General features: G+C 40.5%; 1 protein-coding gene across 1 annotated transcript in view; it reads right to left on the bottom strand.

Moving 5' to 3' along the window:
* ltk (leukocyte receptor tyrosine kinase) overlaps nucleotides 1-17,692 on the bottom strand; it is a 47,663-nt gene that overhangs the window by 7,472 nt on the left and 22,499 nt on the right. Inside the window, exons 18-23 of the mRNA XM_064332111.1 lie at nucleotides 12,577-12,763; nucleotides 10,806-10,896; nucleotides 10,173-10,237; nucleotides 9,044-9,173; nucleotides 8,570-8,667; nucleotides 1,338-1,430 (exon numbers count right to left, since the gene is read on the bottom strand). Of these exons, the coding sequence (XP_064188181.1) occupies nucleotides 1,338-1,430; nucleotides 8,570-8,667; nucleotides 9,044-9,173; nucleotides 10,173-10,237; nucleotides 10,806-10,896; nucleotides 12,577-12,763 (664 nt within the window). The remainder of the gene's footprint in view (nucleotides 1-1,337; nucleotides 1,431-8,569; nucleotides 8,668-9,043; nucleotides 9,174-10,172; nucleotides 10,238-10,805; nucleotides 10,897-12,576; nucleotides 12,764-17,692) is intronic.

Below are 17,692 nucleotides of genomic sequence, written 5' to 3'. Positions count from 1 at the left end.
GGAAAGAGATATACAACTCACTGTGGAAAAACACAGTTTCGCTTCTGATTCTACTTGCCCCACAAGCATCGCAATCTCTGCTATCCAGCTGCTTGAGATGACTATGACTGGCACTCCAATGTTGCTAGACAAAACTGGACTGGTCCTATGAAGACAGGGCTGGTCAGTCAAGATTCCTCAGTTTACTGCTTCATTATTTCCTCCCAGTCATATAGCAGGTGCTTGCAGCTGGCCTCAGTGAAAGATACTCCGCTCGTCGAATAGGTGGTAGTTCTCTCCTGTGTTACCTTTAGGGTCAAAACTAGTCACTGGCTCACAGGCTAGTGTATCTGAGCAATGCAATGCCTTCAGATGTACAGCAGTAACTCAAGAAGCACAACTGGTGATTACAAATTATAGAGAAAAAAGTATATTCTAAGATATAAACACATTGAGAATTGATGTTTGGAACTATAAAATGTTCATAACTAAAAGATGTGTGAAAATACCAAAATTTGAGGAATTTGAATCCTTTGTTGATTGGAATTATTACTAATCGTTAAATAATTACAAACTTTACTTAATTACTGTTTTGACTTATTTTAGTAAATAGAGAGTGTGCTGTTGTTTTGTAGCTATACATCTTTTTGAGTTTAATTAAAGTTTAAATGAACCAATAATCAAATCAGTGATTATTACATCCTAATTAGAACATTCATATTCTCTGTGCTGGCAATCCTTTTCAGTGACCTGCCATCCTTGGCTTCTTTTGTGAACTATTTGAATTTGATGTGGCCATTTGTTTTATGCTGTATGTAGCAATAGTTACAAGTCATTCCCATTTGTGTAATATTGATAGTCTTTTGAACTTTTCATCATTTCTTAAATGCTTGCTTTAGTGGATTGGCAATAAGAAAGAAAAGAGATTAATGTTCATAAGGCATAATTGTTTACAGGTAGTACACTACATTTTATACCATTATTGTAATGCCTCAGCTTCCAAGCCATTTTGGCACAAAGGCCTTAGACTAGTTAAGCAGATATGTGTACACAACACATAGCACTTTTTCACAACAGAATAGTGGTTTTCTGAACTAAACTAAAGCCATATCTCAGGTGTGGACAGAGTATGTTGCTATGGAAATGGGCCAGATCAGAAACAGTGAAACGGAGAACCCTTCTGTCTGAACTTTTTGCCTGACACAAGGCCTGCTATGCCAAAAGACCCATGTCCCACACAGATGAATGAGCTCTAACCAGCTGACCCCAGAAGGCAATGGTGTCATTGGAAACCGGCGTGTTACACTGTTAAGACAAGCACAGTGCAGCAGACCATTCTATAGGGTGGTATGATGTACCTGTATATATCACGAGCCATCCCAAAGTCTCCGATCTTTGCCACTCTTCCAGGCCCAGGGCAGGTGAGGAGGCAGTTGCGAGCAGCAATGTCCCTACAGCGGACAAACAGCTGCTATTACTGACTCCCTCCTGATTTGCTCCCTCTTCTTCCTCTAGGCTTGTTGTACTGTATAACTTCCTGGGCTCTCCACACATATTACACACACTTGTGAAATGGAAGGGGATCATGTCGCTTTGTCTGGCACTTATTCCAGAATTAGGGACACAAAACTGAATAGTTACATGTCACTGATATGTAATATGAAATGCCATGGTTTCTCAGGTAATACTGTTTGACATATAAGAGGACTGTTATACTGACAAGGATCTAGTGAACAAGATGCAAGGAGTTATAATTACCATTTAAAAAATGTAAATAGCACATTGGGCACAATTACTGATTATATATATATTGGTCAGTAATTATCACAGTTGTATGTATCAACACACTTGGGTAAGGAGGAAATTGTCCATATAATTATGTACATAATGTAGGATGATAAATTAGACTTTTTTTAATCTTAATAACAAGCTTGAACACATGCTTTGAAATATACATTACACTTACACAGTCCTTGTAAGAGCATTTATTAATTGCTCCCACAAGAGCACCCACACAAAATCAACTTGACAAAAAACAGCATCAGCATCAAGTAGGGTAGGGTGGAAAGAATTACTAAAAATATATCCTTTTCAGATTTCTAAGAAGACTGTGAGCTAGATCATCAAAGAGAGACAACTCTCAAACTTCTTCAACCCATAAAAATACAATTCTGTATTGGAAATAAAAATTATTCAGTTACATGCACATCATTTAAAAAAGGTGCATAGCCTATTTGTACTTGTTTATATGTGATGTAGACCACATGCTGTGATACAACAGTATTTTCCAAAAGTTAGTTGGGTATCATGCCCTGCTAAAACTTTGGCTTGGCAACAATTCATTGCTATGGTGAATACATTGTACCGCTGAAATGGGGGGAAGTGTAGAAGTGATTGCAACACACAAAATGCTGTCTTGTTCAAACTTTTATGAAAAACAAAAGCACATCCCCCACAGCTTACTGTTTCTATGTATTCTCAAACACCTGCTGGACTGGAATAATCCAAATTATATCATGCACATAAAAATAAATGCAATGTAATAGTAGATAACAGTAGACTCCTAAATATGTACATTATAATGCGACCAAGAACAGTATGTTTCACAGAACAAAAGAACAGTCAATAAATTAATATTTATATATGTCACAAACCATCTTCATACTCAAACAATTCATTCAGTGTTGTGGTGGTCTGACCTATAAGTGAATGATTTAAAAACTGGATTTTCACATGGAAAATTCACATACTTTCTGTAAAATGTATTCGTATACACTTTATGATCATATTTCATTGCATGATCATTACATGATAAATGAGGCCTGTTTTTCCTAGCAATGCAGTGTCAAATCCACCATTGTGAGTGGAATATACATTAGCCTGTCAGGGACCAGATCCTATGAGGTCTGCTATTAAAGGGGAATTGCACTTTATAACACTGCTGCTTCTCACGACTGATATTGTCCTTCTAATGAATGTGTCATCCTTCATTTTTCGATTATTTATTTCATTTTAAATGTCTAACATTAGAAAGAAAGACCTATTTTTTTTAGCGCAAGTCCACATAGTAGTACGGGTTTTTTCTTCTTCAATTTCGTTTTGCGGCAAAATCGAGAAGAAGCGAAGCAAAACATTCCGTTAACTTGGCGTTGAAACTGAACAAACTAACATTCTTTTGTTTGATGCGATATTGGTGTAATAATGAGGTGCGTTGTACCAGGTTGTTATAATGCCCCCGTTAACCTTGCCTTGAAAGCACATTTTCAGTTTTCCACGCGATGCAACTTTGTGCCAGACATGGCTGGATGTAATCAGACACCCCAACATAACAGCCGAAGAAGTTCGCAAACGAGGACTAATGCAGCGACCACTTGAAGCCACCGACTACCAAGGCGACCGTCTGAAGCCTGGAGCTGTACCCACCGTTTTCCCATCGTTGGTCGAACCACTCGAGGTAGGTACTAAGCGGGCTGGCAAATGCTATCGCGTCTGTCTGTGATACATAGGATGTCTGTCATGGTTCTGTGTTTCTGTCTCTGTTTTTCCTTGTTGGGCCGCCAGATGGCGGCACTTCTGTTTTGTGTCCTGCTCGTTCCCCTGTTAATTGTATCTCATAAAAAACACGTTTTCAACGTACAAAAATGCCAAGTTACTAAAAAGTATTGATATCAAAATGACGCCAAGTTACGATACTACAAACAATATAGGCTATCTTGCCTCACCGAAATGACATAAGATGTATCTCAAAGCAATGCTACCCAATATTTCCTCAGTTCTTTCAAGTCACTTGGCCCTGTGTATAAGCATGCACTACATGAACAGGCCAAATATATGTGTGGATGGCTCTCTCACAGTCAAGATTGATTGAATAGGTGTGTGTATGTCCAATTTGTATTGGTATGTAGGCCTATGTATTTCGCTGCCCAGGCTTTCTGTTGCGTGAATGATAGTATGTTTCTTGGTACAAGTGTGTTCGTGAATGTGAATGTAAGATGCTGCCAGGGAAATGTCCCCATGCGGATAAAGAAGTTCTCTATGTATGTATGTACAATATGTGTTTTACATGCAGTATTTATTGTACGTAGCAAATATACAATAACTTGCACATGTACTCAAATTCAGACTTGAAAGAACTGAGGAAATATTGGGTAGCATTGCTTTGAGATACATCTTATGTCATTTCGGTGAGGCAAGATAGCCTATATTGTTTGTAGTATCGTAACTTGGCGTCATTTTGATATCAATACTTTTTAGTAACTTGGCATTTTTGTACGTTGAAAACGTGTTTTTTATGAGATATCAGTTCTTTTTGCAAAGCGTTTTATTATGAGAGTGAGAAATGCGACCCTGCAAGAAACGGTTGTGGATGGCTATCGTTGTGTGAATCTGTACAGTCTGATGAGCGTGTACCGTTCAGCAGTTTCGGTTTGCTATATATGTAAAACAGTGTCTGTGAGAAAGGATGCAATGGCGTAAGCGTAAACGCATCAGAAACGCAGATGGAATATGGTATGTACTCACGGATTTGACGTCCATCCAACGAGCCTTGACTGACAAAATAATCAACACGCCCGTAGAATTATAACTCCCTAGGTCGCAACTTGTGTAGCCTTCTGTCCTGCTCCGTTGTCTGTTATTTCGTGGAGATGCACTATTAGTGTTTGTAAGGTTTATCCTTCTGTCCTGCTCCATTGTCTGTTATTTCGTGGAGATGCACTTTTAGTGTTTGTAAGGTTTATAAGGCATTTTGATAGGCTAATCTGCAGGTAGGAATCCTCTTCGCCGTTTTGCTAAACTAGAACCGGAAAACATGATAGTGGAGAATAGGAGCAGACGCATATGTCCCAGCAGGCTTTGCATATGAGAGAATAACAACAGTGTGGGAGAAATTAAAATGAAATTACGAAATTCCGTAGTTGAAACAATATGTTTTTAGCAGAATGGGCATGTAGGTGAAGGTTGACATGATCACGGAGTATAGTGCGAAGTAAATGGAGTGACCATGAGCGAGCTTATATTCCTTATCAAATGGTATATATAACAGTCGGTATTGAACATTGGTTGTTGAAGTGGAGGGTCAAATAACATTGCACACATTATTTACCTGTAATGTAATCTATTGCACGAATGTGTTTTTCTCATGTTCAGTGCTAGTAGTTATACTTATGAGTGAATCATGATTTTAAATGTAATGTTTTAATGCGGAGTTGCAGAACGTACATACGTAGTAATTGTGTGTAGCCTATGTGGCTAGATAGAGAACAGGGCGAGATAACATGGATGTAGAAACGTGGCGTTTGCTGATATTAAGGTTTTGTACAGTAGCCAAGTGAAGAAATATAGTTAGTAGAAATGGCACAGTGGTGAACCGGTGTAACTTTTAAATAAAAGGAATACATTTGCGTCATGAAATGCATATGGGTGGCCGTGAGTGAGTGAGGTTTACCAGTCTGTGACTTCGTTAGCTAATGCCATAGCTATGCAATGCGTGAAATATCATTAGCGAACCTGCCGGTAGTTTTAAAGAAGAACACAAGCCAGTAAGCACAGAAGAGCTTCAGTTGAATCCATATGGCTTAGCAATATTGTAGCCGGTCAATAACTGAACGTACAGACGGTAAGTCATAATGCATATATCTTAGCAATATTGTAGCCGGTTAATAACTGAACGGTGAACGGCGGGTAGATATGGTGCAAAAGCAATAATTAAGAAGTAGTAGACAATTATTAGTGAGGGTCGAAGCAAGTTAAAGAAACGGGTTCCAAGCTGGGCTTGAACATACGACCCAGTGTTCCCAAGCCTGTAACCTTACCCACTAGGCCACAGACGGATTAGCTGTTCAACCTGCGGAGTTGCGGAATGTACATAAGTACTAATTGTTTGTAGCGTATGTGGGTAGATAGAGAACAGGGCGAGGTAACAGGAATGTAGAAACGTGGCGTTTGCTGATATTAAGGTTTTGTACGGTAGCCAAGTGAAGAAATATAGTTAGTAGAAATGGCACAGTGGTGAACTGGTGTAACTTTTAAATAAAAGTAATACATTTGCGTCATGAAATGCATATGGGTGGCCGTGAGTGAGTGAGGTTTACCAGTGTGTGACTTCGTTAGCTAATGCCATAGCTATGCAATGCGTGAAATATCATTAGCAAACCTGCCGGTGGTTTTAAAGAACACAGAACAGTAAGCACAGAAGAGCTCCCGTTGAATCCATGTGGCTTAGCAATATTGTAGCCGGTCAATAACCCAACGTACAGACGGTAAGTCATAATGCATATATCTTAGCAATATTGTAGCCGGTTAATAACTGAACGGTCAACGGCGGGTAGAAATGGTGCAAAAGCAATAATTAAGAAGTAGTAGACAATTATTAGTGAGGATCGAAGCAGGTTAAAGAAACGTGTTTCAAGCTGGGCTTGAACATACGACCCAGTGTTATCAAGCCTGTAACCTTACCCACTAGGCCACGGATGGATTAGCTGTTCAAATTGCGGAGTTGCAGAATGTACACAAGTAGTAATTGTTTGTAGCGTATGTGGCTATAGATAGAGAACAGAGCGAGGTAACATGAATGTAGAAATAGAAGCGTGGCGTTTGCTTATATGAAAGTTTTGTACGGTAGCCAAGTGAAGAAATATAGTTAATAGAAATGGCACAGTGGTGAACTGGTGTAACTTTTTAATGAAAGGAATACATTTGCCGTGACTTCGTTAGCTAATGCCATAGCTATGCAATGCGTGAAATATCATTAGCAAACCTGCCGGTGGTTTTAAAGAACACAGGCCAGTAAGCACAGAAGAGCTCCGTTGAATCCATGTGGCTTAGCAATATTGTAGCCGGTTAATAACTGAACGGTGAACGGCGGGTAAATATGGTGCAAAAGCAATAATTGATAAGTAGGCTAGTAGACAATTATTAGTGAGGGTTGAAGCAGGTTAAAGAAATGTGTTCTAAGCTGGGCTTGAACCTCCGACCCCATGTTCCCAAGACTGTAACCTTACCCACTAGGCCACAGGTGGACTAGCTGTTTAAACGGGAAATGTTTCAGAATACAAATGTATGGGTATTTTGCGTGTGTATGCGCGTTTTTGATTGGGTCGTGTAGGGCAGATTTGGCTGGTGTTAGTGAAATGTCCAATGGGGAGACATGTTGTTAGTGGGATAGGCGGCAGGAAAAATAAGAATGAGAAGAAGAAGAAGAAGAAGAAGAAGAAGAAGAAGAAGAAGAAGGAGAAAACGCAAAATCCCCTTAGTTTGGGGCTTTATTGTGTGGACATGTGAAGTTGTTTATGAATTCTGTCTGTTGAAATGGGGTCAGAATGTACAGAATTTAATGTTTTTAAGGGCTGAGTGTCTGTGGCTGTTGTGGTTATTTCTGTGGGGAACCCTGAAAAGTGCCAAACTCTCGGTGCTGTATAGGTATGGGGGCATGCCCCCGCCAAGGCGTAACTTGGCGGGATGGCATACCTGCCATCCCAATTATTGCTTTCAGTTAGTTTATTATTGTTTCTGATTGTGTCTCGTTGTTCCCACCCTGTCCTGGTTTGATTATTAATTGTGCCCTCCTGTGTCTTGTTGGTTTTCAGTCTATTTAAGTTCTTTGTCCCCTTGACTTGGATGTTGGTTCCTTGTTTCTTTGCGTATGTACCTGCCTGTTGTTTTCCTGCCTGAGTTTCTTGACGTCTTTCTGCCTTTGTGTTTCTGCCTGTGCTTTTCTGCCTGTCTGTGTCTGTGTCTGCCCTGCCTGTTCTGTTTTTTTATTTTATTTTATTTTTTAGAATTTTTGGATTTTCTTCTGTTTTTTTTTTTTAATATAGAGTTGCCCTGTGTGGCCTTTTGTTTGTTGTGCATTTTTTGTGTGGTAAATGTCTTTGTTTAAACTTTCCTTTTGAGTTCCTGTATTTTTTTCTACTCCGCATCTGGGTCCTACAGATGACATGACAGAAGGAACAACCTCAAGGGGACAAAGAACTTAAATAGACTGAAAACCAACAAGACACAGGAGGACACAATTAACAATCAAACCAGGACAGGGTGGGAACAACGAGACACAATCAGAAACAATAATAAACGAATTGAAAGCAATAATACAATTAACAGGGGAACGAGCAGGACACAAAACAGAAGTGCTGCCATCTGGCGGCCCAACAAGGAAAAAGAGACAGAAACACAGAACCATGACAATGTCTATGGTAACAGTTAGACAGCTTGCTGGCTGTTGTTATAAGGTTGCCACCATCCATTTATTTCGTCCTCAGACATTTTCGGTTTTGCTAGCTAGTAGTACTACAACACTATTTCTACGACCAACTTAATGTTATTGTCTGCAGGTACGCCCCCATCAGAAGTCGCGCAATGCTATGCATCCTTGAGTTCGACACTAAACTGCTTGGGTCTACTTCCTGCATTTGTAAAGGAAAACAACAAAACAGCGTAAAATATTAACATAATGAAATAACTAATCAAAAAATAAAGGGCGACATTCATTAGAAGGACAATATCAGTCATGAGAAGCAGAAGTGTTATAAAGTGCAATTCTCCTTTAAGTCATATCAGCTGCTGCTCTGGTGCACACTAGCAACAGACTGACCTGTGGATGAAGTGGTTCTCCTCCAGGTAACGGCAGCCAAGAGCGATGTCCCGAGCCATGTGCAGAAGGTCCAGCATAGAGAGGGAGGAGCTCTGGCCCTGGAACAGCACACAACTGAGAATGTGCAGAACAGTGATGTCTCTTCATGTACACCCACACACCAGCGTGCATACACACATACACATTAGAGCATAGCAATATATAATGACAGGAAGAGGCCATTCAGCCCATCTTGGCTTGCCAGTTACCTACGGTCTATAGAGTATCCAGTACTGCATCAAGCACAGGCTACCCAAGGGTCTCTGCATAATAATCTGCAAACTGTGCCATGCAGTGTTGTAGTCCTGAAAAATTGGTTGCAGTTCATTGTGTTAATCCCTTTTATGATTTTAAACCCACAATCAACTCTCCCCATTAGTATGACATGCACATAAGTGTACGCAGACACACAAACTTACACGCACACGCACTTACGATTCTGGGGCGGTTCTGTCTGAGGAAGCTCTTCAGGTCACCTCCAGTCATGAGCTCCAGCAGGATGAATCGGGGGAGGATCTGCAGGCTCACCCCAATGCACCGCACTATGTTCTGGTGGCTGAACTTACTGTGGAGACAAACGCATGTTACTGAATACAGGAGACTGTGACCACACCTACCATGACTCCACTCTGCCTGGCTCTATTCACCTGGGCTTGCACTATCTTGGCAGCTCACTGAAGATCCAGAGGATCATAACCAAAGATGGAAAATCCAGGTTCAGACCTACCCAGTATTTTGTTCCAATCACATGGTTTTGCTAATTAGCACAATTCTTCAGCCAGGAGGTAGTGAAATCAGCTGCTGAGTTCATGAGTGGAAGAAACACATGGCCGGACTTCTACTTTCTGGACTTTTCACCTCTTATCATGACTTCAATGCCTTGCCAGGAAATGACTACCATTTTTTTGAACGTGATACATTATCATATGGTGCCAATGAAACGATAGCACAACTGTAGAAACCAGTTATACTAATGTGTGAAGTTAAAGAACGGATAATGACCAGAAAACTAGTTTTAGGGTTTTTTTTCCCTGTCTTAGATGCTGCATGGCACCATTGTGCTGCCATGCTACTGTTGAAATGGTGCTTTGTTAAGGAGTTTGGGTTGCATGCTACTGTTAAAATGGTGCTTTGTTAAGGAGTTTGGGTTGCATGCTACTGTTAAAATGGTGCTTTGTTAAGGAGTTTGGGTTGCATGCTACTGTTAAAATGGTGCTTTGTTAAGGAGTTTGGGTTGCATGCTACTGTTAAAATGGTGCTTTGTTAAGGAGTTTGGGTTGCATGCTGCTGTTAAAATTATGCTTTGTTAAGGAGTTTGGGTGGCATGCTACTGTTAAAATGGTGCTTTGTTAAGGAGTTTGGGTTACATGCTGCTGTTACAATGGTGCTTTGTTAAGGAGTTTGGGTTGCATGCTACTGTTAAAATGGTGCTTTGTTAAGGAGTTTGGGTTGCATGCTACTGTTAAAATGGTGCTTTGTTAAGGAGTTTGGGTGGCATGCTACTGTTAAAATTATGCTTTGTTAAGGAGTTTGGTTGCAGCATGTGTGCTCCAGTTAACTGTACCTCATAATTAGGGCCTCCATCAGGAAGTCCATCTCATCCTGCTCTGAGCAGATTTCAGGGAGAGTCTGTCAAACAGAAAGGGTTTTAAATCAAGAGCTGAGATGCAGAGATCATGTATAGAAATCTGAGCACAGATGAACACATCAGAAAAACATTATCCAGGGAAAAAACTCTGATGCACTTATATACAATAAAGAAAAATACCCTGTGGAGTCATGAAAGTCCCCAGGAATGTCTGTGCTTTCTTGCTTAGATTATTTTGGTGCCCAATTAGAGGTTGTTTTGACAGCCTGGAGCTGATTTAAATGAGACATCCTATTGTTATATTACAAGTCTAATACTAGTATTCAACTTCTGTGGCAGTCAGGAAATCAAAAAGGGGCACACGCAAACATTATTTTGTGATTTTAGCAAAGCTCTTTTTGGCAACAAACATTCTATTCCATTACTTATTGGAAGACTTATTGAAAGGTTTAAGTTAAGTTTGTAGAGTGGTCCCTTCCATGCTCCTGACTTGTCATACCATACAATTTGTGTGAATGTATTGTATTGAATGTACTGACCTTTACCCCAGGGAATGTAGTATGAGCATGCTGAACTTTAACCCTACAGATGCAATGTGAATGTACTTACCTTGATAGCAACCTGCAGAGCTGAATTGTCTCCAGCAATGCCAAGGACTTGGCCTTCATACACTTCCCCAAATGCGCCATGACCAAGGGCCCTGCAACCAGTACCAGAGTAGGGAAGATTACTATGAACAAGCAATCATGTGACATTTGCACTCCCACAAAGCTGTCAAATGAAGAATTTGACATCAAACCTTTCTTATAATTCTTTTTCTACCATAGTGTATTCTTGTGATCTGTACTATGTACCATATACCTGCATGTTTCCTTGTTATTTTTAAATTACACTTGTATTTCTGGACATGTGAGTTCAGTAAGGTGAGTACTGCTGCATAGGGCTCTGTAAAGTGATATTATTTGATGTGCAATCTACTCTGCACACACCTATCAATTACATACTTTTTGATAAAAATTTATATAGGATGAATGAATATTCATCTGTGTAGTATGTACTTATGTATTATGGTTGCAGAGGGTGTTCCTATTGCAGTATTATGAATATTATGATTTCTAATTAGAATGTCAACGTCACTTTTTAATGGTTCAGCTGACATTTATTCTCTTTTGACTATGGCCCTATTATGGACCTGCCCACATCCTGGTCTATATATATCTCCACCCAGTCACATGCTCTGGTCAATGTACCTGACGAAGACCTTTGAGGTCGAAACGTTGTACCAATAAATCACATTGGGAGCAGAAAAAAACAGTGTGTGGATATACTCTCTCTTCTATACCTGAGTAATGTGACATTACTGTGAGATACCTGAGTAGTGTGACATTACAGTGACATACCTGAGTAGTGTGACATTACTGTGACATACCTGAGTAGTGTGACATTACAGTGACATACCTGAGTAGTGTGACATTACTGTGACATACCAGAGTAGTGTGACATTACTGTGACATACCTGAGTAGTGTGACATTACAGTGACATACCTGAGTAGTGTGACATTACAGTGACATACCTGAGTAGTGTGACATTACTGTGACATACCTGAGTAGTGTGACATTACAGTGAGATACCTGAGTAGTGTGACATTACTGTGACATACCTGAGTAGTGTGACATTACTGTGACATACCTGAGTAGTGTGACATTACAGTGACATACCTGAGTAGTGTGACATTACTGTGACATACCTGAGTAGTGTGACATTACAGTGACATACCTGAGTAGTGTGACATTACTGTGACATACCTGAGTAGTGTGACATTACAGTGAGATACCTGAGTAGTGTGACATTACTGTGACATACCTGAGTAGTGTGACATTACAGTGACATACCTGAGTAGTGTGACATTACTGTGACATACCTGAGTAGTGTGACATTACAGTGAATACCTGAGTAGTGTGACATTACTGTGACATACCTGAGTAGTGTGACATTACTGTGAGACCTCTTACCGTGAGTAGGTGACATCATGTGTGAACTCTGTCAGTAGTGGACATTACTAGTTGGATACCTGAGAGTGTGCATTACTGTGACATCCTTGAGTAGTGACTTACGTGAGACATACGAGCAGTGGTGCATACAGACATACCTGAGTAGTGTGATCATTACTGTGAATACCTAGTATGTGACATTACAGTGAGATACCTGAGTAGTGTGACATTACTGTGACATACCTGAGTAGTGTGACATTACTGTGAGATACCTGAGTAGTGTGACATTACAGTGACATACCTGAGTAGTGTGACATTACTGTGACATACCTGAGTAGTGTGACATTACAGTGAGATACCTGAGTAGTGTGACATTACTGTGAGATACCTGAGTAGTGTGATGTTCCTGCGGGGGACCTCCTTCAGCTCGCTCAGTGAGGCCACCTTGCCAGCGAAGCAGTAGTTGGGGTTGTAATCAGTCATGATGGCGGAGGTCCGAATCTTGCTCAGCTTGTACTCTGGACTCTGCAGACGTGCTCTTGCTGCATGCAGCTGGTTCTTCTTCCGGTAGTAGACTGTAGGGAGACAGAGAGCCAGGAGGTGCAAAGAAAATGACCTGTTAGGTCTCAGGTACTGTGTCTACTACGGTGACAAAATTGTATGCTGTAATCACCTATATACCAACTGCAAAATAGGTGACGCTGAACCCCGAAAGGAATTAAGAACATACTTAGCCGTCTGAAAGTGCAACTTAAACCATTTCACCCTCTTTAGACTCAAATTATAACCTTATCAGCCGTTCAACCAGAACATTTAACACTGTCCTGCTGTGAAAGAAATGCTGTCCAACCTGGTTAAGACACCAACCCCTGAGGGGCAGTGGGCTGTGGGGAGTTAGGAACACACACTGTCAGACATCTTAAACAGGTGCTTTCTGAACATGCGCAAGCAAACAGTCCTTCCATCCCCCTCCACAAGCTCTGTGTCTATAGAGACTCACCCTCTCCTCACGGGGGAGGCAGCCACGTCACCGATGCAGGTTGGTAGTCTGCCTTTGGAGGGCGCTGCATGGAGGTGAAAGGTCCCCTTTGTGGCCGGGCCTCGTGCACAGGCTGGGGGTGTGGGGGGGGAAGTGCCCCTGGAACAGACTACCAACCTGCATGGGGAGAGCTCAGGTGAAGATAAACTGTTAACTGCCTGAGTGCTCCTCCTGATCTGTAACATTCTGCCCTTGCAGACTCTCCTGAAGAACATGCAGTGTTCTGGTCCAGAGGTAACAGTGGACTGACACACAATCCACACTGTTCAGAGGCAGGCCATATTAACTGTTACAGGTCACTCTCTCCATAGGAGCACCCCAACAGGCCTTCAAACATGCATCCAGCTGCAAGGCCAGGGGCTTCCAGTAAGAGATAAGGTGAGGTGGTGTCCCAAGGCCTCTCATTTGAGGAGAGCTCAACATACAGTGAAGGTATTCTGCTTCTGGGGCACTGGATGTACAGTGTGTACTTTGAGGTTTATCATGAACTTCCAGCTAGATACTGAGCCTTAAGCCCTAAATCGGCCAGGAGCAGATAAAGGGACAGATCTGATGGTACGGGCTAATCTAAATGGGTATAGAAACCATTGAGTGCTAGGAGGTTGGGAGAACTCCTCAAACTAAAGACATGAAGGAGGGTCACACTCTGGACCTAGTCTGTAACTGTTAAACATTGGTGGATGTTGCAGGTGTCTGATAGAACCCATAAATTAGTACATTGCTTAATCATGCATGCAAAGAATAATTATTTGTTTGGGAATATAATTTATCAATAAATCTGTTCAAAAACCGGGTTAGTTTCATTTCCACCCGCTATGATGTATATGATTTGTTTAATCTCAGTACTCCTCAGATTCACAAATCACATTGGCCTGTTTGAATTGCGACTCATGTTTGAGGTTGCCCATTCTATTTCAAAATTTCCTTTAGGCCTATCGCTGATTTAACCATGTTAAGCGGCAGCACATTTAATCAGCCTGTTTGGCTTATTGTCGAGAAACAGCGTACACTCATTTTCCTATTTCTCATTATGCACAGAAACCTGTCTTTATTTCTGTTTTGTACAATGTGTATATTTTAATCAAGATTCATCTCCCTTTAAGTTAAATTTCTATTTTCATTTTATTATCACCTATGTATTTATTTGTGGGATGGGAACACACAAAATATTAACAGAAAACAGTGTGGTGTGGGCATGGTCACAATCTCTGTGGGAGCAGGCAGGCATGGTCAGAAATGCTGTGGATGCAGGCAGGAGTGGAATTCAATTCAAAAACAGTCCTGCGCAGGGCTCTAGCAGGATGTGTATTACCATTAATCTCAACCTAAGTCCCAACACAGTGAGGGCTTAGGAAATATGAGAAAATAGGAGTGTAGTGGTGTCATGTGATTTCTCCTGCTCATCTGAGTTGGGGTCTATACTCAAAGTGGGTTATGTCACAAATTTTATCAGCTTGACATTGACTATGAGTCTGAAGTCACACTGGAGGAGACATTATCTTCATTACTTTGAGCCCAAATGAAATCACAGCACTCTGACACAAGAATATTTCACATAAGACTCAGAGAACAAAATGTGATGAGATCCAGCAAAATGAGGCACATGGCCAAAAAAAAGAGTTCAAGCTTTGAAATGATGGGCCATTTATTCAACCCAATTTGCAAGATATGGAACAGTTTAAGAAAACAGCCTCAACATTCTGACAGGGATTTTCACCAGTTGGTCATTAAAATTCCTTTCAAACCATGTATTTAAATGAAGAGTAGTAATACCAAATAAATGTTTACAGTATGCCAACAGTGCGAGACCAATTACATATGTACCAAACTGAAAAAACAAAACATGTCCCCTAAAACTAAATCTTCAACAACCAAATCTTTAACTTGGCAAGTGCCAATATGTGAAGCATATACTTGTGCTTTCTGAGACATTTTCATGGAATTTAATGGAGATTTATTTGTGAAACATTCCAAAAAGAGATAAATAATTATATCTCACAGATATTATCTTTCATATCACATTTTTCACGAAACAAGCCCCTGTCTAGCTCAGTAAAAATAACCTTTTTGGAATTTCTAAGAAAAGTACACATTCGAAATTTGATTATCAGTAACTGTAACAAAAATTAAATGTGTGAACCATGTGCCTCTTTTACTGGAGCAGGTCACAAATGTGATCCTCTCCCAGTGAAGTTCAGATATTTTGATATGAACAGTAACTTCACTGCTTTTACATTTGAATAGCCAAAATTTCCCCATCTTGTTCATCTTAACAACAGGAATTGGTGGGCCCTCAACCTCACCCCCACCCCACACCCCCCACATCACTTCCCCAAAATACTGTTGGAACAATGACTGACAGAACTGCTTCCAGTCAGGAAGATGTGGTTGTGTTACAGACAGGCTTTATTCAGCACATAACACAGTAATACAATATATGGCTGAAGCCAAGTCACAACATGATTTACATTTAGTGTAAGGTGTTTTATATCATCACAGATCAACCTCTTATCACCTGTTTACCCATTACTGCCACCACAGGAGAACAAGGATGGACCTTTTTACCACTATGAAATTACCTGACAGGCAAGTTACATGTTTAGTGTAATTGCTTCCTGCTGGAAATTTGTTTGATAAGATTAGAACACCGTATCCTGAAATAATACAAACTTTTATACATATTGTTTGAAACCAATATAACAAAAGATAATGGAGACCACATTTACTGTGGTTTAGGGTGGATATCAGGATTTGCCAAGTTACAGTGAACTCCATAATGTTTGAGACAAAGACATATTTTATCTTAATTTGGCTCTGTGTGTAATCAAGCAATTCCCATGTGGTTAAAGTACAGATTCTCAGCGTTTATTAAAGGGCATTTTTATACATTTTAGTTTCACCATGTAGAATTTGCAAAACTTTTTTTTACATAGCCTGCCCATTCAGGCCTCCATAATGTTTGTGACAAATGGCTTCATGGGTGTCCCTGATTAGTCAAGTCTGTTCAATTGCTTCCTTAGCGCAGGCATAAGAGAGCTTCAGTTATCTAGTCTTGATTCTGGGCTTTTGATTGTCTTTGGAGTGTTAGTGGCATTTGTCAACATGAGGACCAGAGTTGTGCCACTGAAAATCAAGGAAGCCATTTTGAGGCTGAAAAATGAGAAAAAAGACATTTCCCAAACCTTAGGCTTATCAAAATCCACTGTTTGGCACATCTTTAAGAAGAAAAGAGCACTGGTGAGCTCAATAATTGCAAAGGTCCTGGTAGGTTGATGACAAGAATTCTCACCATAATGAAGAAAACTCCCTAAACATCTGTTTGACGGAGAAGAAACACTCTTCAGGAGGCAGGTGTTGATGTGTCAGTGACTACTGTCAGCAGAAGATTCACAGAGGCTATATAGCAAGATGCAAACCACTAGTTAGCCACAAAAACAGGATGGCCAGGTTACAGTTTGCTAAGAAGTACATAAAGGAGCTTGCAGAGTGGAAAAGGGTCTCGTGGAAAGATGAGACCAATATTCACTTGTATCAGAGTGATGGCAAGAGCCAAAAGGGAAAAAAGTGCAGAGGCCAAGAGGAACTGCCCAAGATCCAAAGCACTCCCTCTCATCTGTGGTGGTATGGGTGCTATGGTTTGGGCATATATGGTTGCTACAGGTACTGGCCTACTTATCTTCAGTGCTGATGTATCTGCTGATAGAAGCAGCCAAATTAATTCTGAAGTATACAGAAGCACCTATCTCATGTTCAAGTAAATGCGTGCATCCTATAGCAAGACAATGATCCCAAATACACTGCTGCAAAAGCAACAAAAGATTATTTACTGGCTAGGTCATTCACCCCATCTGAATCCAACTGAACATGCATTTTATATGCTAAATAAAAAACTTGAGGCAACTAGTCCCCAAAACAAGCAGGAGCTGAAGATGACTGCAGTACAGGCCTGGCAGAGCATCACTAAAGCAGATACTCAGCATCTGGTGATGCCTATGAGTCAAAGACTTCAAGCAGTCATTGCTTGCAAAGTACTCAACATTACTACTTTATAACAATAATATGTCCCAAACATTATGGTGTCCTGAAATGGAGGGGGGGTGTATATCTAAGAAGTGCTATAATTTCTACATGGTGCAACCAAAGTGTATAAAAAATACCCCTAAATAAAAGTGGAGAATGTGCACTTTAACCACATATGAATTGTTTGCTTACAAATTGAAAATTGTGGAGTAAAGTGCCAAATCAAGAAAAAATATGTCTTTATCCCAAACAGTATGGAGCCCACTGTATGTCTACCATGAAAGACACACATAGTTCTATCTTTATGGAGACTATCTTGATGAGACAGTTTGGCACTAAAATTGCCACTACAATTACCACAAATAAATGTATAGTCAAAAAATCCAATAATGCCTCCCACCTTGTTGGCCATACCGGGTTAGCACTGATGGAAAAGGGAGTGGTG

The sequence above is a fragment of the Anguilla rostrata genome, chromosome 1 (genome assembly GCF_018555375.3).
Source record: "Anguilla rostrata isolate EN2019 chromosome 1, ASM1855537v3, whole genome shotgun sequence".
Lineage (NCBI taxonomy): Eukaryota > Metazoa > Chordata > Actinopteri > Anguilliformes > Anguillidae > Anguilla > Anguilla rostrata.
This window is presented reverse-complemented; position numbering and strand designations above follow the sequence as displayed.